Raw genomic sequence first — 21,924 nt, forward strand, 5'->3', positions numbered from 1 at the left:
TCCTAAATGCAAAAGTTTGTAAGTTATAACTGATGATATAACACCTGTAAGTATTTAGTTCATAATGCTGGAAGGTAATCTACCTTGATGATCTTCTAGCAAAATCTGCCAGTATAGGAAAGTTAATTGCACTGGGGAGAATGAACATTTATTTGGGATGAGACTTTGGCAAACCATACAGTGCAGCTGTTGCATTGCATAGCTTCTGTCAGCTTGACAACTGGTCCGTGTACGTCTGACCTTAAAAATGCAGCATGTCGTTCTATGCCTTATTTCACATTAATTCCAAATGTTCTGGGTAATGCAATGACCTGTCCCATACACAGATTTAGGTTTAGAAATATTTAATATAGGTCTGGATTTTCTGACTTTTCAATGAAGGGCACAGGGGGGAATTTTGAAGTTACAAAATTGAGACTTCCATTCTTATAAGACTGTGGGAATGTGAGGATTGTTAATAGGGTACTTGCCAATAGTAAATTAGTATTTGCCATCAGAGACATGAATATCATGAATAGATCAATAATATTTATTGATATTGTTAACTACTAATTCTGTGGTTAACAATTTACAAATGCATTATAATCAATTCCTAATCATGCAGAGCAAATAACTACCTGTTGCAAGAAATAATTACTGCAGTTTAATTCACCTCTTTTCTTATGGCTTCATAGCAGAGAGATTGACCAGGCCTGTAAAAACGATTTATAGAAACTTAACAAAATATTACTGTTTACTTGTTGATCATATTTCACAAGCAATACTGCAGGTGTTATTATTTTTTTAACTTGTGAGAATGTAGGAAAGCTTTGTATCACCATAGGAATAGTATGTGATTGTGCATGGCCATATACATGCTTGAACACCTAGGTGCACATGCATAAATGTATACAGGATCATATCATACTCTGTTTAGAACCATCTTTTTTTCCTATGAAGTCTGTTTTAAAATGTCATATAAAAAATTAGTAAAACAAAAATGTCATATATTAAGAAGGTGTCCTAAACATTCAGAAAACTCTCTTCCAACTCAGAAATTTACTAATTTCCACTCCCAAAATGTTCTTCATTGTGTCCAACCTAAGTCTCTCACATTTTTTTAAACTTATACTTTTCTCACACTGTGCTTGTCTCATGTTCTGTGTGTTCTTTTTCTGTGTCACTAGCACATATCCACCCAAGTTAAAAGACATGATATTTCACTATGTCATAAGCCAAAAAATGCCTGCAATTTCTCCTCATCTTTTTTTTGTGTGTGTGTTGTGGATCCCATAGCATATCACATCAAAGACTTTATTAGCTATATTTTTGCCACTTGTAGAGTCTCAACATGTAGTCAGGGTTTGTGGTAGCTTGTATATAATGCAAACCCTAACATGCTACCATTTTGAATTCAACTTTTTTATTTGTTGTGATCTACAGATCATTTTCCTGTGTAAACTTATTTTTTCATTTATACAGTTTGGTTTTCCTGCCTGAGTATGTTCTTCTGCATTCTTTTCTGCTAAATATCATTCTGTTCATCTCTGATTAAGCACTCCATTTAACTCATTTTCATCACACAGATAATGTGTGATAGCCCATTACAAGTCATATTGGTCAGTTTGCTTGTTGAATTTTAAGCATATCTTAGCATGTCCATAGAGTCCTTTAATTGGAGGAGCACTCAATCTAATCATTAGTTAAGAATGGTTTTTAACTTTTTTAATGATTAGGGGAAAAATAATATTTCATGAAATGGAAAAGTTACTTTGAAATTCAAATTTCAGTGTCCACAAATAAGGTTTTACTGGACCATTAATTTATGTATTATATCTTGCTTTCACACTACAAAAGTGGAACTGAGTAGTTATGGCAAAGACCATACAGTCTACAAAGTCTAAAATGTTTGTCTTCTGGCCCTTTACAGAAGAAGTTTGCTAACCTTTTCTGTAGAACTATTAAAATGAACAAATTATAGCCACATGCCATATCATATATAAACTTTACAGTTATAATGTTGGGTAAAGAAGTCAGACACAAAAGAATGTATTTCATATTATTCCATTTATACTTTTTTTAAAAACAGGTAAAATCAAAATCTGGTATGGACTTTAAAGCAGGTAAGTATTAAACAGGGAAGTTATTCCCATAAAAGTCAAGATAGTCATTCCCTTGGACCGGAGAGGTAGAGAGTAGTGATTGTACTGCACCATCAAGGATCTTCTGCATACAGGCAACATTCTGTCTCTCAGAAGGTGGTTCACATTGGTGGACATTGTCTTGTGATTATTCACTGAGATGTTTATATTTGTTTTGTGCACTTTTCTGTGTCATATTTCATATTAAAGAAAAATGTTTTTTTTTTTTTAAGAAAGAAACAAAGAAAAAATTAGTGTTTTAAAAAGCTACATCATGGAGGGATACCTGGGTGGTTCAGTTGGTTGGGCATTGGGCTCTTGGTTTTGGCTCCAGTCATGATCTTAGGGTCATGGGATCAAGCCCCTTGGTAGGGGTCTATGCTCAGTGGGACGTCTGCTTGTCATTCTCACTCTCCCTGTGCTCCTCACACTCTGCCCCTCCCCCTCTAGCTCTCTCTCAAATAAGTAAATAAAAATCTAAAAAATATATATATATATACGCTACATCATGGAGTAATGGAAGACTAAAGATTTGGAACGAGACACATTCCCATTTATTACATATAGTGTTGGTGTGATTTTGGGAAAGTTGTGTTTATTCATTGAACTTCATTTTCTCTTCAGTGAATTGGTAACTATAATAACTAGCTTACAGAGTTGTTATTAATTTGCAAGTTGAATATGCTTATAACTATGATATTTTTAGCATAGTACACAGTAAGCTGAGTTAAGAATGGCCAAAATGCGGAAAAAAAAAAAAAAGAATGGCCAAAATGACAAGGTTTTCTGGGAGTATGTTATGCATTCATGGTCAATGAAGGTGAACATTTAGAGCCAAGTTCTCTCATCAGAAAGAATTTGCATAAAGTTGTCTTCCCTGACCTTCATTTTTCATTTCTCATCTCAGTTCTTTAAAAATTATTTTGAATTATAGGGGCACCTCAATGGCAGTCCATTGAGCATCTGCCTTTGGCTCAGGTCATGATCTCAGGGTCCTGGAATCAAGCCCTGATCGGGCTCCATGCTCAGAGGGCAGTCTGCTTCTCCTCGTCCTTCTGCCTCCACCCCTCTGCTTGTGCTCTGTCTCTGTCTCTCTCAGATAAATCAATAAAATCTTTTTTTTTTAAAGTAAAAAGATGGGATGCCTGGGTGGCTCAGCAGTTGAGTGTCTGCCTTTGACTCAGGATGTGATCCCAGGGTCCCAGGATTGAGTCCTACATCGGGCTCCCTGCATGGAGCCTGCTTCTCCCTCTGCCTATGTCTCTGCCTCTCTCTGTGTGTCTCTCATGAATAAATAAATAAAATCTTTTTTTAAAGGAAAAAAATAAAAATTATTTTGAATTATTTAAAAGTATTGGTTTCACCAAGCACATAACAAAACAAGATATCCAAATGGCTAATAAGCATATGTCAACTACTGTCACTACATATCAGGGAAATGCAAAATAAAATCATAGCAAGATTTCAGTACACACCAGATTGGCTTAAAGTAAAAACATACTATCAAGTGTTAGTGTGGGCAGCTCTTTCTGCCCACAGGTCCTGTCCCTGTGCTTTAATAAAACCACCTTTTTTGTACCATCCTCCCCAAAGAAGTGTTAGTGTGAATATGAAGCACCTAAGACTCTTTTACTGTGCTGGTGGAGATGTAAAATAGAACGACCACTCTGGAAAACTTTTATTGGCTGTTTCTGTATCAAACATATGCCTACCCTGTGCCTGAGAGAAATAAATACATATGTCTAAAAAATGACTATATAAAGGGGCTTCTGGGTGGCTCAGTCAATTAAGCGTATGACTTGATTTCAGCTCAGATTATGATCCCAGGATTGTGAGATTGAGCCCAGCGTTGGGCTCCGTGCTGGGCATGGAGCCTGCTTAAGATTCTTCCTCATTCTCTCCCTCTGCCCCACCCCCTCTTTAAAAAAAAGACATAAGAATATTGCTAGCAGCTTTGTTCATAGTAGCTCTAAACTAGAAACAACCTAATCCAATAAAAGAATGAATAAACAAATGTTGCTGTATTCATACAATGAAATTCCTTGGAGCAATAAAAAAGAATTAACTATCAGTACAGGCAACAACATAAAAGAAGCTCAAAATTATGTTGAGCTTAAGAAGCCAGCAGCAACAGGGACACCTGAGTGATTCAGTCAGTTGAGTGTCCAACTCTTGATTTCATCTTGGGTCTTGATCCCATGGGTGGTAAGATGGAGCCCAATTTTGGGCTGTGTGCTCACTTGCACAGTGTCCTTGAGATTCTCTCTCTCCTCTTCCCCTGCCCTCTCTTCACCTCTCCCTCTTAAATAAATAAATAAAATATTTAAAAAAAAGATTTCTAGCTTTTAAAAAAGAAGAAGCCAGCCACAAAAGAGCATACTTTATGATTCCAGTTGTATGAAGCTAAACCTGGACAAAACTAATCTGTGGTCATAGAACTGAGATTAATGGTTACCTCTGGGAGTGTGACAATGTTGGTTTGACTAGAAGTGGCACAAGGAACTTTCTGGGGTAATGATTACATGGGTATATGCAAATGTAAAATTTCATCAAGCTGTACACTTAAGACCTGTGCATTTTAGTATATGTAAATTGTGCCTCCGTTAAAAAAAAAAATCTATTGGTTCCTAAATTAGTGTTATATATCTGAAAAATTCATAGCAAACCCATATGCCAGAGATTGCAGTTTGGGATTTGCTAGTTTAAGCCTTAGTTAAAAGAGGTTACATTTGTAAACATCTCATAGAAAGGATGGAGCATCAGCTCCAGAACGAAAAACACATCTGTTTCCTTCAGGCCCATTGTGACTTCCATGTGTCCCAAAGGCAATATTTGTCTCAAGCTCACTATAAAATAACTTAATTTCTTATATTCAGATTCTAACAGACAGTTACTCTATTTCTTCTCTCTTCCTTTTCTTAGTACATAATTCAGCCTAATCATGGATTCTGATTTTTGTTTCTAGTTTTCTTGGTCCATAACCCAACTTGGCTTTTTCTATTTATCTAATACAATCAGTCCCTAGTTACAATGTGCAAGCCCCAGTGCTGTACACCGAGAGAAGTAAATATAACTCCTGACCTCAAGGATTATTGAGGCAGAGAAGTTAATGATAACAACAGTAGTAATAATTCTAATAGGAAACATGGTTTGAATACTGACTTTAGCTAAGGCACTGTCCAAAGCTCTTTATGTGAATTGTCTCATCGAGTACAACAACCCTAAGAGGCAGTGCAAGATGTCAGGATAAGACTGACATCTTTTGTATGAGGACAAAGATGAAGAACCTCTCTATTATCTGAAGCATAGCAACTCTAGCCCAACCTACAAACCTCACTGCAGCAAAATAAAGCTAAATAACTGAACTCATTCTCTTTAGAAGTAATCTGTTGTAACTGCATGTCTCTTGGAGATCTTACCTTCCCCGCACATACCCCCTATAATATTCTTTTTGAAAAAAGTTTGGGTAAGCATAAGGGGTTTTTTTTTCCATTTTGTAAATTAGTACCCTTATTAGTTGACACCCTTGATAACTGCCCATCCGACCACCATTGAGGTCATTGAGGTCACTGATGAGAAAACTGAGGAAAGTTGAGTAATGTGCTTTGTTTTGTATTGCTGTGTAAGAAATAACTATAAATTTATTAGTTTAATACACACACATTTATTATCTCACAGTTTCTGTGGGTGATGAGTTCAACATAGGTTAGTTGGGTCCTCTGCTCAGAGTCTTAGAAAATTTGGAGTCAAGGTGACAGCTGGGCTGCATTCTAATCTGGAGCTCTGGATCCCCTTCCAAATTCACATGTATGTTGGCAGAATTTAGTTTCTTGCATCTGTATGATAGATACCTCATTTTTAGCTGGAAACTGTCTTCTGCTCCATATATCATTACTGATTGACCTCCTTCATTGGTCCTCCCACATCATGTTAGCTTATTTCTTCAAGGCCAATCTCTAACATTAGGGAGGGTACTATACCCTTTTTTAAAGAACTTATTTAAAAAGTAACATCCCTTTGGCCATATAGTGTAGCATAATGATGGGATTCATATCTTATCATGTTCCCAAAGACTACCCACACTCAGTAGGACTCCTCAATAGGAGGAGTCCTACTAATGACCTCCTAATACAAGGTGGGCACACTAAGAAGACAGGAATCTTGGGGACTGTCTTAGAATCCTGCCTACTAATATGCACAGTCACCTATCAGGTAATTGGGAATTGCTGGTAATTGCTCTCTTTGAGCAAAGTATGCATCAAAATCATTAAGTTGAACTGCCTCTCAAAAACAGAAAAAGATAACTACCAAAAAATTTTTAATATTCCGAATACATAATTTAACAATTAGTACCATTAACATAAGTATCGGCTGTATCAGTACCTAAAAATGCACATATGTAAATAATGTTAAGGAACAAAAATAAGACTATAAAATAATACATGCTATTGCTGTGTTACTAATACATGGATTAGGGAGGAAATATATGATAAATAGTTGATTTAAGTTTCCAGACCTTTAAAAAATTTACCTGTAATTTTTTAAGTATAATATTTCTATAAAAAGATAGCTTACCATACAAAGTAGCAGATGATAAATGTTAAATATTTGTTTTGACAGTGCTACAGAAGTTCAGTGTAGGGCAGCCCTGGTGGCTCAGTGGTTTAGCGCCACCTTCAGCCCAGGGCATGGTTCTGGAGACCCAGGATCAAATCCCACGTTGGGCTCCCTGCATGGAGCCTGCTTCTCCCTCTGCCTGTGTCTCTGCCATTCTCCCTCTCTCACTCTTTCTCTCTCTCTCTCTCATAAATAAATAAATAAATAAATAAATAAATAAATAAATAAATAAAATATTTTTTAAAAAGTTCAGTGTAGGGGAGACTAATGTAGACTAGAGTTTTCCTTCAGTTGTAAAATAAAGTTAATTTTTATGAGGTAGTTTATCATGAATTTTATCATAAGTTTCTTTTCTGTAGCATGCAACCTATTCAGTGTCATTTGCTCAGTATAAAGGATTGGATGTCCTCTTCCCAAATGTGGCTCCTCATTAGAATAGAACTCCTTTAGTATTGCTGTATTAATTCAAAATCTTAAGAGTGTTAGAAGAAACATGGTGTTGCTGTATATCTGCTGACACGTTTTACCAATCAGCTCATCATTTACAACCATTGCAAAGTAAATTGGCAGGATTTTTTTCTCCTTTAAGGATCTCAATTATTCATTTATTCCATGTCCCTAGAATAAGATAAACATCTGAACTGTTTATGAGTTCTAATTTAAAAAGAAGTTGTGGTAGACTGAATAATGGCCCCCAAACATGCCCATGTCCTAATCCCTAGAACCCGTGAATGTCTTTTTATATGACACAAAGGATTTTGTATGACAAGAAACTTTATAGACATGATTAAGTTAACAATCTTGACATGATAAAATTATCCATGATTACCTGGGTAAGCCCATGTTATCAAAACACTCCCTATAATAGGGACATGGGAGGAGTCAGATGTCCCATGATACAGACAAGTGTTTGTCAAAGTGTGGTCACAGATGAGGAGCATCGGTATCATCTGACAACTTCCTAAAAATGAGCTTCTCCAGCCCTGCTGCAGAATTCCTGAATTCCTCTGGGGATGAAGCCCAGCAATTCACATTTAACAGTTCCTCCAGGTGATTCTGATATATGCTAAAGTTTGAGAATCAGTGATAATAAACTAAGTTTTGCTCTCCTTAATAGAATAGGCTTGAGGCTAAAATACTGGGAAAGCTCACTCTATTGGCCTGCCAAAGGTGATTTGCAACTACTTCCTTTCTGTGTGAGTTGTATTAGGCTATAATCACTTGAACAGCTTAATTGAAAAATCACTTATGTTTATAGCTGAAATTAAATATGTTTTGTATTTAAATAACTGCTTTTGATTAGAATCATATTTTTTGGAAAGTACTTGGTTTTATCTTTGTGCTGTAAAGATATTTATAAAAACTCATCAAATCTCTAGCAGTAACTAACATCCTATTCAGTTTAAGATGAGATGTTTTACATCAAATCCTGTTGTGTGTAATGTGTAATGAACAATCAAAGGGTATTACAAAGGGCGGCTGAATGGATTTCTTGCTTAGTATTTAGAAGTAAACATTTTGAGACATTACCTTTTAATGCTTTTGCCTCTTCTCAAAGTTGATTTTATATAACCTTTATTATTTGCTACTCTTGTCATCTTGCTTAGCAGCAAATAGCAACATTTTCTTTTTCTCATCCTTATGGATAGACTGAAATGTAGATTGTTTCAAAATGGTTTTAGCTTTGTAGCACATGTCTGTTTAGCTCTGTGAATACTATCATTTATTATTTGAGAAGGCAAAACAACTTTGTTTTGGTACAAATATATCATTGATTTCTGAAAAGCCAAAAGAACTCATTTCAGTGTGCTCTTACTTGACAAATGATCTTGTGGTTCCTTCTAGGTATCCAATAGGAAAAGCACTCTTCAGTCTTCAGCTATGGAACTGGATGGTTCCTACTTGAGTGTAGCCAAATCACAAACCTGTTATCAAAACAAGGAGAGGCCTAGGTCTGCAAACCAGGACTCAGCTTCAGAATCCCTTGTGGAGTTCAAGAATAATTCTTTGAAACCAGCAGACTTTCATTATTCCAAAGAGGATCTAGACAGGATGCCATCAGAGACCAGAACATGTGATTATGGATCCCCAGGGAGAAGATTAGTAGATGCGGTCCCTATAGAGAAGGCTCCACCAGTGGAACTAAAGATGAAAGAATGCCACACCCTGAAGCCTACTCCATCCAGTCAGTGTTGTGGTCATAGACTTTCTGAAAATGCAGATCCTGTTCATGAAAGCCATCCTACACGCATGGCCCCTCAATATTCCAGAACACATCTGGAATCATGCAGTTATTGTGGGCTTTCCTGGGATTCCCTGATGCATGGTCAAGTGACACAGAAGTCTAGTGAAACCGATATCAAAAAGCAACTCTCAGAAAACAGAAGGCAGCAACTTATGCTTCAGAAAATGGAGCTGGAAATTGAAAAAGAGCGCCTTCAGCATCTGCTGACCCAGCAGGAGACAAAGCTTCTCCTAAAACAGCAGCAGCTTCATCAGTCTCGACTGGATTACAATTGGTGAGTCTTAGTTGATCTTTCAGCAATGTCTGTAGCTTGGAGAGCACAGTGTTAATAAAATAATTGTTGTGCTACTATAACATTTGCAAAGGAACAGAGGTTCCTCAGAGTCTTGGCTCGCTCAGGATGCATACTCACCAGGACAACTAAGTAAATTCCACTATCTTCTTTGGAAGACTTGGAAGATTACCTTGTTCTTCCAAAATGTTAGCTTGATGTATCTACTTCTGAACAGTCCATTGTAACTTTCTCAGGATTCCAAAAAGAATATTTTTAAAAGATATTATTATAAAAAATCCTTTGCTGTTTGAGATCATTGTAGAGAATTTTGGGCATTAGGTAAAAATTTGAGACTTCAGAATGTGGAAGTAGAGTGATTAACTGTCACCATTCCATATTTGTCTATCCCCCGTAATATAAAATATAACAGGTGATAGCCTTTCCAGTTCAACCTTTTCTCATCATGAAGCAGAAACTATTCAATAACCAATTCTTATAAATTTACCCGCATTTAAACTTTTCCTCCCTTAACAATTTTTCCCTAAGAACAGTGCTTCAGGGGATCCCTGGGTGGTGCAGTGGTTTGGCGCCTGCCTCTGGCCCAGGGTGCGATCCTGGAGACCTGGGATCGAATCCCGCGTCGGGCTCCCGATGCATGGAGCCTGCTTCTCCCTCTGCCTGTGTCTCTGCCTCTCTCTCTCTCTCTCTCTCTCTCTCTGTGTGTGACTATCATGAATAAAAAATAAAATAAAATAAAAATAAAAAAAAGAACAGTGCTTCAAAAACTATATTGGTATTTTGAGATTATATAGCAGCATCAAAAAGTTTGCTATCTTAATTTATTCAAGCAAAATTAGTAATAAATCAGACTAAATTATATTTTAAACATAATATGACATTTATGTCCTTTTTTTCAATTATGTCTTTAAAAAATAAATTACAAGTTTTCATAAGGAGGTTCTTGTATATATCCCTGCCATTTCCTTCTTAATCAAACTTAGATTTCCTCCTTTGTACTCATTCATATATCCTATACAGACACATACATCCTATACATATATAGTATGAATGTCATTTACTTTTACTTTTTTATTTTCTCTCAAAGATTCCACCCAATATTTTTTAGATTCTAATTTCCTTGAGAGTTCCATCTTGACATTTTTCTGTTAGTGTAATACTTTTCTTGGAACCAGAAATGCTCTTTCTCTTTCTCTTCATTCATAGTCAGACAGTTACATTTTTCATTGTTGAAAGTTGGAGGCTTTTAACGTAACTGAAAATGAAGGTTCTTGTAACAAGATTATCACCAAACACCAAAAGGTTACTTCAGTTTTATGACCCCAGTCTCTAATCCTCCAGTTAATGTGTAGTCTCTCCTGACAATATATTTAACAAACACTTATGGAATGCCTGTGATAGGTGAGAAATGGTTCTAGGCCCTTAGGATATAAAAATGAATCAAATGTGGTCTTTAAAAGGGACACAGTCCAGCAGGGGAAAATGGATACTTTGGGATAAGTTTCGGGTTCATTTGAACAGCACTGTTTATTGAAATAATGCTACATAATGACAGCAAATAGACATTGTGTTCATTTGAACAGCACTATTTATTAAAATAATGCCACATAATGACAATAAAGTCTTTATTGTTCTCTTGATCATCTAGCTTAGATGAGAACTATGAAACAGTTTTTGAGCAAGTTGTTTTATGTATAAATTGGAAAAGTTTATACATACTTACAAAACTTTTATAAACTTTTTTATTGGGGGGGATCCCAGGGTGGCTCAGTGGTTTGGCACCTGTCTTCAGCCCAGGGCGTGATCCTGGAGTACCAGGATCTAGTCGCACGTCAGGCTCCCTACCTGCATGGACCCTGCTTCTCCCTCTGCCTGTGTCTCTGCCTCTCTCTCTCTCTGTGACTATCATAAATAAATAAAAATAAAAATAAAAATAAAAATAAATAAAAATAAAAATAAACTTTTTATTTTTAAATAATTATAGATTGACAGGAAGTTGCAAAAATACTATGGAGAGCCCCACCTTGTTTTTCCCAGTGGCTATGTCTTACATACCTCTAATGCGATATCAAAATTAGCAAATTAACATTGGTACAATGTGTGTGTCTAGCTCTATGCCATTTTTTCACGTGTGTATACTTGCATTACCACCACAGCGATCAAAATACAGAACTATTTCATCACAATCAAGATTTACTTTTTACTACCCCATTTGAGTTGCCCACCCTCTTCTACCTCCATTATCCCTAACCCTTGGAAACCACTAATTTCTTGTCTATAACTTTGGCATTTTGAGAATGTTTTATAAATGGATTTATACAGTGTGTGAACTTTTGATATTGGCCTTTTTTTACTCAGTATGATGCTCTTGAGATACATCTAGGTTGTTACGTATATTGTGCCTTTTGATTGCTGAGTAGTTGTCCATGATATGGTTATACTATGATGTGTTTAACCATGTATCTATTGAAGGACAACTTGGTTTTTTGTCTGTTACAAAGAGAGCTGCTATGTACATTTTTATACAAGTTTTTGTGTGGACTACGGTTTTCATTCCTACAAATAAAAACTCGGACTGTGACTGGTAAATCACATGATAAGCGTATATTTAATTTAAAAAAATTAAATGTACATTTAGGTTATACTACATTTAGTATAAAATACTTCACCAGCAATGTATAAGGGACTGTTTCTCTATATCCTTACCAGTATTTGGAATTGTTACAAATTTTTATGTTGCCTGTTCTACTCCATGTATAATGATGTTTTGTTGTGGTCTTAATTTACATTTCTCAAAAGGCTAATGATGTTGAAAATCTTTTTATTTGCTTATTTTCCCTTCTTCCATCTTTTTGGGTAAATTGTCTCTTTAATAACTTTTGTCTATATTCATATCAGATTGCTTAAGGTTTTTTTAGTGTTGAATTTTGAGAGCTTTTTCATATATTCTGGATACGTCCTTTCTCAGATATGTGGATTGCAAATATTTCCTCCTATTCTGTAGCTTATCCTTTTAATCTCTTAACAGGATCTTTCACAGAGCAAAAGATTTTAATTTAATGAAGTTTAATTTATCAATTTTTTTCTTATACATTATATAGAGTTTTTATCATGAATGTTTGTTGAATTTTCTCAACTCTTGTTTATGCATAAATTGATGTGATCATGTGATTTTTTAAAATTTAACCTGCTAATATGGTAGATTACATTTATTGATTTTTGAATATTGACCTAGTGTTGCATCCCTGGAAAATAAACCCCATTTGGTTATAGTGTAAATACTTTTTATTTATTACCAAATTTCATTTACTATTATTTTGTTAAGAGCATTTGCATCAATATTGGTGAGGAATTTTGGACTGTATTCTTTTTTATGCTGTCTTTGTCTAATTATGGTATCAAGGTAATACTGGTCTCATTTATTTATTTTATTCATTTCTTTATTATTTTCTTCCTTTTGCTTGCTTTGGACTTATCTTGCCCTCTTATTTTTAAATTCCTTAAGGTGGGAGCTTAGATTATTGGTTAGAGACTTTTCTTCTTTTCTGGTGGAAGCTTTTAGTGCTATACATTTCCAACTCAGGACTGTTTTAAGTATGTCTCACAAGTTTTGGTATGTTCATGTATTCACTTAGTATAATGTTCCTCTGGGTTCATCCATGGTATTGCAAATGTCAGAATTTCCTTCCTCTTATAACTGAATAATATATATATATATATATATATATATTTTATATGTCTTTTTCTATCCATTTATTTGTTGACAGACACAGGTTATTTCCATTACAAGTAACACTGAGAGGAACATGGGAGTACAGATATTTCTTCAAGATACTCACTTCATTTCCTTTAAATAGATACCCAGAAGTAGCATTGCTGGATCATTTGGTAGTTCTGTTTTTCATTTTCTTGAGAAATCTCCGTACTGTTTTTCATAATGGCTGTACCAACTTACATAAACACCAACAGTGTATAGGGATTCTCTTTTCTCCATATCCTGTCCAATATTTGTTACCTTTTTTTTTTTCCTTTTTGATCAAAGCCAACCTACAGGTGTGAGGCAATATCTCACTATAGTTTTGACTTGTGTTTCTGTAACAATTAGTGATACCAAGCATCTTTTCATGTACCTATTAGTTACTCATGTGTCTTCTTTGAAAAAATGTCTTTTAAGTGCCTTGGCCAAGTTTTTAATTGGGTTATTTGGTTTCTTGCTGATGAGTTGTGTAAGTTCTGTGTATATTTAGAATGTTAACCCCTTATCACCCTTGTCATATATATATATAATTAACCCTATGCCATATATATAATTTGCAAATATTTTCTCTTATTCTATGGGTTGCCTTTTCATTTTTATAATTTATTTCTTTTGCTATGCAGAAGCCTTTTATCTTGATGTGGTCCCACTTATTTTATTATTGTTGCCTGAGCTTTTTCCCTATGTTTTCTTCTAGTAGTTTTACAGTTTCAGGTCTTATATTTAATTCTTTAATCCAGTTCAGGTTAATTTTTCATTCTAAGTGTTTTTTGATTCAATTGTAAATAGGATTGATTTCTTAATTTCTTTTTTAAATAGTTAATTGTTAGTGTATAGAGATGCAACTGATTTTTGCATGTTGATTTTGTATCCTATAATTATAGTGAATTTGTTCATTAGTTCTAACAGTTGTTTGGTAGCATCTTCATTGTTTTTTATATATAAGATTGTGTCATCTACAAAGAGAGACAATTTTACTTTTCTTTCTGATTGGAGTATCTTTTATTTCTTTTTCTTACCTAATTACCCAGGCTGGCACTTCCAGTATTACGTTGAATAAAAGTGGCAAGAATGATATCCTTGTCTTGTTCCTGATCTTAAAGGGAAAGTTTTCAACCTTTCATCATTGAATATGATGTTAGTAGTGGGCTTATGGTATATGGCCCTTGATCATGTTGAGTTATATAGTCTTTCTATACTCAATTTCCTGAGAGCTTTTATCAAAAAAGGATGTTGAATTGTGCCAAAGGCTTTTCCTGCGTTTATTGAGATAATCATATGATTTTTATCTCTTATTTTATTAATGTGGTAAATTCTTTTCGATAGTATTTTGTTGAGAATTTTTTTCATCTATATTCATTAGAGATACTGACTTTTTATTTTTCTCATAGTGTCCTTAACTGGCTTTAGTATCAGGCTAATGCTGCCTTATAGAATGAGTTCGGGAGTGTTCCTTACTATTAAATTTTTTGAAAGAATTTTATTTCATTTTATTTGTAAAGATTTATGTATTTTATTTGAGAGAGAGAGAGAGAGCGTGAGCACAGGTTGATGGGACAGAGAGAGGGAGAATCTTTAGACTGTGTTCTACACTCAGAGCCCCACACAGGACTCAATCTTATGACCCTAAGTTCATGACCTGAGCCAAAACCTTAGTCAGATACTTAACCAACTGTACCACCCAGTACCTCTGGAAAAATGTTAGAAGGATTTGCATTAATTCTTTTTTAATGTTTAGTAGAATTCACCATGAAACCCTCCAATCCTGGATTTTTCTTTGTTGGAAGGTTCTTGGTCACTAATTTAATCTCCTTAGTCACTTTTGGTCTGAAGATTTTCTGTTTCATCATAATTAAGTCTTGGTAGTTTGTATATTCCTAGGAATTTATCATAGATTCTTCTAAGTTATCCAATATTTTGACATATAATTATTTATAGTAGACTCTTATGATCCTTTGTAGTTCTGTGGTATTAGTTATAAAGTTTTCTCTTTCATTTCTGATTTTATTTCAGTCTTTGCTCTTTTTCTCTTCTTAGTCTAACTAAGTTTGTTAATTTTGTTTATTCTTTAAAAAAACAGCTTTTAGTTTCAATAACCTTTTCTATTATTATTCTGGTCTCTATTTCTGCTCTGGTCATTGTTATTATCTTCAGCTAACTTTCGCCTTAGTTTGTTTTTCTTTTGGGGGGTGTTTTGAGGTGTAAATGTAGGTTGTTTAAGATCTTTCTTTTTTCTTTAATGTAGACATCACTATAAACTTCCCTCTTAGAACTGTCTTTGCTGCATTCCATAAGTTTTGGTATGTTGTGTTTCTATTTTCATTTGTTTCAAGATTTTTAATTTCCCTGTTGACTTCTTCTTTGACTCATGGTTGTTCAGAGGAGTATGTTGTTTAATTTCCACTTATTTGTGAATTTTCCAGTTTTCATCCTGTTACTGACTTCTAGTTTTATACCACTGTGTTTGGAAAAGGTATGATTTCAGTCTTCTTGAATTTGTTGAGTTTTTTTGTGACCTAGCATGATCTGTACTGGAAAATGTTTACACCTGAAAAAAAATACATATTCTGCTGCTGTTGGATGAAATGTTCTACATATGTCTATTAGGTCTGTTTTTTTTTATTTTTTTATTTTTATTTATTTATGATGATCAGAGAGAGAGAGGCAGAGACATAGGCAGAGGGAGAAGCAGGCTCCATGCACCGGGAGCCTGACGTGGGATTCTATCCCGGGTCTCCAGGATCGCGCCCTGGGCCAAAGGCAGGCGCCAAACCGCTGTGCCACCCAGGGATCCTATTAGGTCTGTTTTATATAAAGTATATTCAAGTCAAATGTTTCTGGTCACCAAGTCAAATGGTGTCCAGATGATCTATCCATTGTTGAAAGTGAAGTTTTGAAGTCATCAATTGTTATTATATTGTTGCCTATTTCTCCTTTAAAATATGTAAATATTTGCTTAATAAATTTTGATGCCACAGTGTTAGGTACATGTATATTTATAATTGCTAATATTCACTTGATTAATCAACGTTTTTATTATTAAACAGTGATTTTGTCTCTTTTTACAATTTTTACTATTGATTTTGTCTAATATAAGTGTAGTTACCCCTCCTCTCTGCATTTACATACCTTACCTATATGTCACCAACAAATATTACTAAATTTTAAGTTCCTAGAGGGTAACTAGTCTACATATTTTTCTTTGTATATTACTGTGCAGTTAGTTGCAGTTATAAGAATGTCTTTGACAATGATGGAAATGATATTGTTTTAATAGTATTTTTACCTCTTCATAGTTTTATTTCATAAATAATATATTCTACAGATTTCATTTCTAAAAATGAACCAGAGAATATTTCTAAAAGACTTATAAAAATAGGTAGAAAAGGTCACATTGAAGTTAGCATTGTTGGAAATAACTTCTTACAGTTTTGGCAGAGGGAGGGCTTTTTTTTTTTTTTGATCCTGAGAAAAACATTGTCCAGTGAGACATAGCCCCCGTCTTTTGAATTGTCAAGATGGGAAGTAGTTGCCTCCTGTGGATGGATATATTGGGCAGGATCAGTGATACTTGGTGTTACTAGAATTGCCATTAAGACTCTGGTGATCAAAATATACTTGCTTAGAAGTGAATAGAGAGAAACTTAAAATTTCTACAGAAGAAATTTAAAATACTCCTAAAACATCTATAATGTTGACATTTTAAATGATATTCTGACCAACTCAGTCTTCCCCAATTCCTCTTAAATAAAGAAAATTTAAGTTCCTGTAAAACTGATTTGATTTATTTTATTTTATTTACATCATCTGTGTATTTAGGAAGTATCCATTTATTTTGATAGATTGAGTTTTAATTTGAAAATGATTGCTGGAGGTCTAGCTAAAAGAATATGGTCTTCCAAGGGTTACCATTCAGTTATTAGGTTCTACAGGATTAGAAATTTTCTAAATTTACTTTTTCAGGTTAAGAACTCAAGCTGCATTTAAATCAAGAGAATTCCTTGCTGCTAAAGAGTTTACTAAACCCCAGGAACTCAATCTGGATATGAATGGGGATGACTCTGGACCAAGGTAAACCTGACTGGTGGGTGGAAAGCAAGAACATGTAGGACATAGATATTAAGGATATGTTTGGCATGTATTTATAGCTTTATATAGGTCCAGTTTTCTGACAATATGAATAAATGCATTCTCATTATAAAATTTTGAAAAATATAGGAAAGTGTAAAGAAGAAAATAAAAATCATTCAGGATCCTACCATTCAGAGATGATCCTTTGAGCCCTCTCCCCCTTTCTTTCTTTTATAATAATATATATTCTATATTGAGTAATAGGATTATGCTTATGCAGACTTTTAATTTTTGTTTTTTTCACTGGATCCTATTTTCTTTTTTTTTTTTTTTTTTTTGATCCTATTTTCTAATACAATAATTTATTTTATGAAAACTTGATATTAATTCATTCAACAAATATTTATTGTATAACATGTATTTCTTTACTTCTCTTATAGCATATTATTGAATAGTACTGGCTTTTGCGATTATAAATTATGCCTTGAAGAACATTTCTATGAATATTTTTTTTTACTTTATCTATGTCTTTGGTATAGATTCCTATAAATGGAACTACATACTCAAAGTATATATGAATCCTTTTAAGATTCTTGATTCACATTGCCCAGTTGCTTTTCATGAAAGTTAAATAGTGTTCATCCCAAAGCTGTTTGAGAATTCTCTTTTCATGAAATTTGAAGAATTTTTGGCCATTGTTTTTTCGAAAAAATTTTCACCCATTCCCTTTCTTCTTTCCTTTTGAATTTCATTCATAGATATATTAGACTGTTATTGAAGTCCCTGACTCTCTGGTAATTTTTTAGAATTTTTTTCTTTACTCTTCATAGTGGATAATATCTATTGTTCTGTTCTCAAATTCATCAACTCTTCTGTTATTTCTAATCTGCTGTTAAGCCCATAGAATGCTTTACGTTTATTGGATATTGGATTTTTCAGTTTCAGAATTTCCATTCAGATCTTTGTTAAAATTTCTGTTTTTCTGCTCAACTTTTCTATTTTATTCATTACAAATGTATTTTTCCTTTAAAGTGCTTACCTCCAGTTCCAACATTTGGATCACCGTGGGGTTTGTCTCCATTGATCAGCTTTTCTCTTGAGTATTGGTCATGTTTTCCTTTGTACATTTAGCAATTTTTTTTTGTTTCCTGGGATTGTGAATGACTCTGGAATTCAGTTATAGTACTCTAAACAATGTTAATTTTTATGTTAGCAAACAGTTAACTTGATAGAATTCAAATTCCAAGCTCTGGTTCCCTTGAATAAGAGTGAAAATCACTGCTGAACTCTTAACTTCTTGGGATGGATGTTTGAGCCCGCTTCATTTGCATGTAGTTCAGGGGTCAGCCAGAACTGGCAGGGTTGTTACACAGAATTTGAGGCTTTCTCTCTTTCTCTCTGACCTCTCCAGGATTTCCCCTTTCAGGTGTTCAGACTCTGTCCTCTGGTTATTAAGATTGACCTTCAGCTGAAAGCCATTAAAAAAAAAAAAGAAAACTCCCAATGCCACTGTCTTCTTCAAGTGCTAATCCTCTTCCAGTTTCTGCTTATTTTCAGTGACTCTTCAGTGCTTCAGGTTTGGTTGTTTTTTTGTTGTTGTTATCGTTGTTTTTGTTTCTGTTTTGTGCCTCCCAGACTTTATATTGTTAATTATGGGAGTTTGGTCCTATGGAAACCACTCATCAGTCACTGCCAGAAGCAGAACCCAAGAATTCTCAGTTCAAACAGTTCTACTATCTTATAATTTTCATAAAATACACATAATATAAAATTTACCATCTCAACCATTTTTTAGTTCACAGTTCAGTAATATTAAGTATATTCACATTGTTATGTGACCCATCTCCAGAACTTTTTTATCTTGCAAAACTGAACCTCCATACCCATCAAACTACTCCACATTTCCTCTCTCTGTGAGCACCTGGCATCCACCTTTCAACTGTCCATTTCTATCAGTTTGATTACTCTAGTTACCTCAAATAAGTAGAATCAGTATTTGTCTTTTCATGACTTGCCATAATTATTTTTTATTTAACTTTTATTACAGTTGGTATCAAGCTTATGAATAGTTTAAAAACTCAATTAGTTCAATAAGGTTTATGCAAAATAGCAGCCTCCTCTACACTGGAGCAGCAGTACTCATAATTTTCACTCTGTAGATGTTTCTTTTTATATATTTCTTCTACATTTATATCCATATTTCTGAACAACGGATTTATGTAGGCATTGAGTATTAGCTTTCTGCTATGAAAGATGATGACTTAGCTCTCACAGATAACCGTGTATTTGCTTTCTCCCTTTTTTCTCACTTTTCCCTCCATATCTTTCTTCTTCTCTCCCTTTTCACTTCCCTCCTACACACATGCTTTTCCCTTCCTTCTGTCTTCTCAGTATAGTTGTATCAGAAGATGGTTACATTAAGACTGTATCTATTTTTTTTACACAGCTGCGCCATATATTATATGATTATTCAGTTTTTATGTAATTGTTTTCTCTAGAGCTTAGAAATGCCTTATTTAATTTTCTGTGTACTCATTCATTTGTTAATTCATTCAAATATCTACAAAGGTTCCCACCAGGTGTTAGACACATTCTAAACTTTGGGGGATATAGCAGTGCACAAAACAATAATTTCTGACCTTCTGCAACTTACATTCTCATGTCTTATCATTCCCAAACTCACCCAGAAAGTATAATTCTCAGAATATATTTAGGCACATTAGTTATTCTATCATATCTTCATTGCATTCTTTTGTTTCTGTATTCCCTTCTTTCTTCTTTCTTTTTTGTTTTTTTAAGATAGCCGTTCTGAAGCCCTCTGGAATCCTACTTATATATTTACTTGCTTGCTTATGGTAGAAAAAAATATATAAAATGCTGATAAGCCAAAAGAAGAAATTAGCACATACCTATAATCTCACCATCTAAAGAAAACTTTATTACATAACTTCTAGATCTTAGTTCTTTATGATATATAATATATTATATATTTTGTTTCATATTCCATTTTTTAAAAATCAAGTATAATTAACATACAGTATTATATTTGTTTCAGGTGTACAGTATAATAATTAAACAATTTTGTACATCACTCAGTGCTCATCAGTATAAGCATACTCTTGATCCCCTTGATCTGTTTCACCCATCCTCCTACCCACCTCCCCTCTGGTAACCATTAGTTTTTTCTGTATATTTAAGAGTCTGTTTTTTGTTAGTCTCTTTTTTCTTTGGTTTATTCCTTAAATTTCACATATGAGTGAAATCATAATGGTATTTGTCTTTCTCTGTCTTACGTATTTCATTTAGCATTATATAATACCATCTAGGTTCATTTATGTTGTTGCAAATGGTGAGATCTCATTCTTTTTTATGGCTAAGTAATATTCCTGTGTGTGTGTGTGTGTGTGTGTGTGTGTGTGTGTGTGTGTGGAGTAGGAGGAGGGGGCTGGCCGAGGGCTCTTCTGGGGGGCACCTCGGCCCTCCTAAAGCCTCAGCATCTCCCCAGCACATCTAAGCATCCGGGTGGCTTTGGGAGTTCCATGCTGTCAGCCCGGCAGTCTGATGGACCACCTCAGGGTCCTGGGCTGCCAGTGCTGATGGTAGAGCTGAGATGATGTTTATTTATTCCTCTGTCCCAAACCCACAGGTCATGCTGCCTGCACCCCAGTACGGGGAAGGTTTTGTCTGAGCAGCATTCTCAGTGACTTTGATGTTGCCTTTAGACAAGGGTGGGTTCGCCTCTTGCATATGGGCTTTTTCAGAATCATTTATGAACAGAAAAGAAACGTTGAAATAAAACTTTGCTAATACTAAAAAAAAAAAGTGTGTATGTATGTACCACATCTTTTTGGGTTTTTTTAAGATTTTATTTATTTATTCATGAGAGACACACAGAGAGAAAGGCAGAGAGGGACCCCCCCCCACCATACTGGAGTGACTCCAACATGAAGGACCCCCAGAGCTACCATCTGGTTATCTGCCAGTTTTTCCAGCTGCCCTCTACCCGACCCAGCACCCCCTCCCCCTTCCCAGAATTCATGACATCAAAACACCGGTTTTCCCCTTTTCCTTGAGACTCAGGAGGGCCGAAGCAACAGCCTTTTGCTTTTTCTCTCTCCCCTACCAAGGGGTGAAGGAAGGGATCCATCCTATTGTTCAGAGGCACCAGCTCCCTCCCCTAAATCAGGCTGAGAAGGAACCAGCCAGCCAGGAAGCACCTCCATGAAGGAGTCTGATGTGGGACTCGATCCTGGGACTCAGGGATCACGCTCTGGGCCAAAGGTAGGCACTCAACTGCTGAGCCACCCAGGCATCCCAACACATCTTTTTTTGTTGTTTTAATTCTAATACAGTTAACATACAGTATTGTATTAGTTTCAGATGTACAATATAACGACTCAACAATTCTATACACTAGTCCGTGTTTGTCAAGATAAGTGTATTCTTAATCCCCTTCACCTGTTTCACCTACTCACATACACAGCCACCTCCCCTCTGGTAACCCTGTCTTTGTTCTCTATAGTTAAGAGTCTGTTTTGGTGCTTATCTCCTTATTTTTCCTTTTCATTTGTTTTGTTTCTTAAATTCCACATATGAGTGAAATCACATGATATTTCTCTTTCTCTGAGGGACTTAGATCACTTAGCATAATACTCTCTAGATCCATCCATGTTGTTGCAATGGCAAGATTTCATTCTTTTTATGGCTGAGTAATACTCCATTATATAATGTGTACCACATCTTCTTTATCCATTCATCTATAGATGGACAATAGATTGCTTCCTTATCTTGGCTATTGTAAATAATGCTGCAATAAACACAG

General features: G+C 34.9%; 1 protein-coding gene across 15 annotated transcripts in view; it reads left to right on the top strand.

Moving 5' to 3' along the window:
• The window catches only part of KIAA1328 (KIAA1328 ortholog), a 350,207-nt gene that overhangs the window by 207,058 nt on the left and 121,225 nt on the right, over positions 1–21,924 (top strand). For 14 of the 15 annotated variants that reach the window (XM_041743253.1, XM_041743269.1, XM_041743296.1 and 11 more), the window contains 2 exons: positions 8,583–9,256; positions 16,995–17,102. In XM_041743253.1, the coding sequence (XP_041599187.1) occupies positions 8,583–9,256; positions 16,995–17,102 (782 nt within the window). The remainder of the gene's footprint in view (positions 1–8,582; positions 9,257–16,994; positions 17,103–21,924) is intronic. The other variant, XM_041743263.1, reaches the window with a different exon arrangement.

Source organism: Vulpes lagopus, chromosome 1 (genome assembly GCF_018345385.1).
Source record: "Vulpes lagopus strain Blue_001 chromosome 1, ASM1834538v1, whole genome shotgun sequence".
NCBI lineage: Eukaryota > Metazoa > Chordata > Mammalia > Carnivora > Canidae > Vulpes > Vulpes lagopus.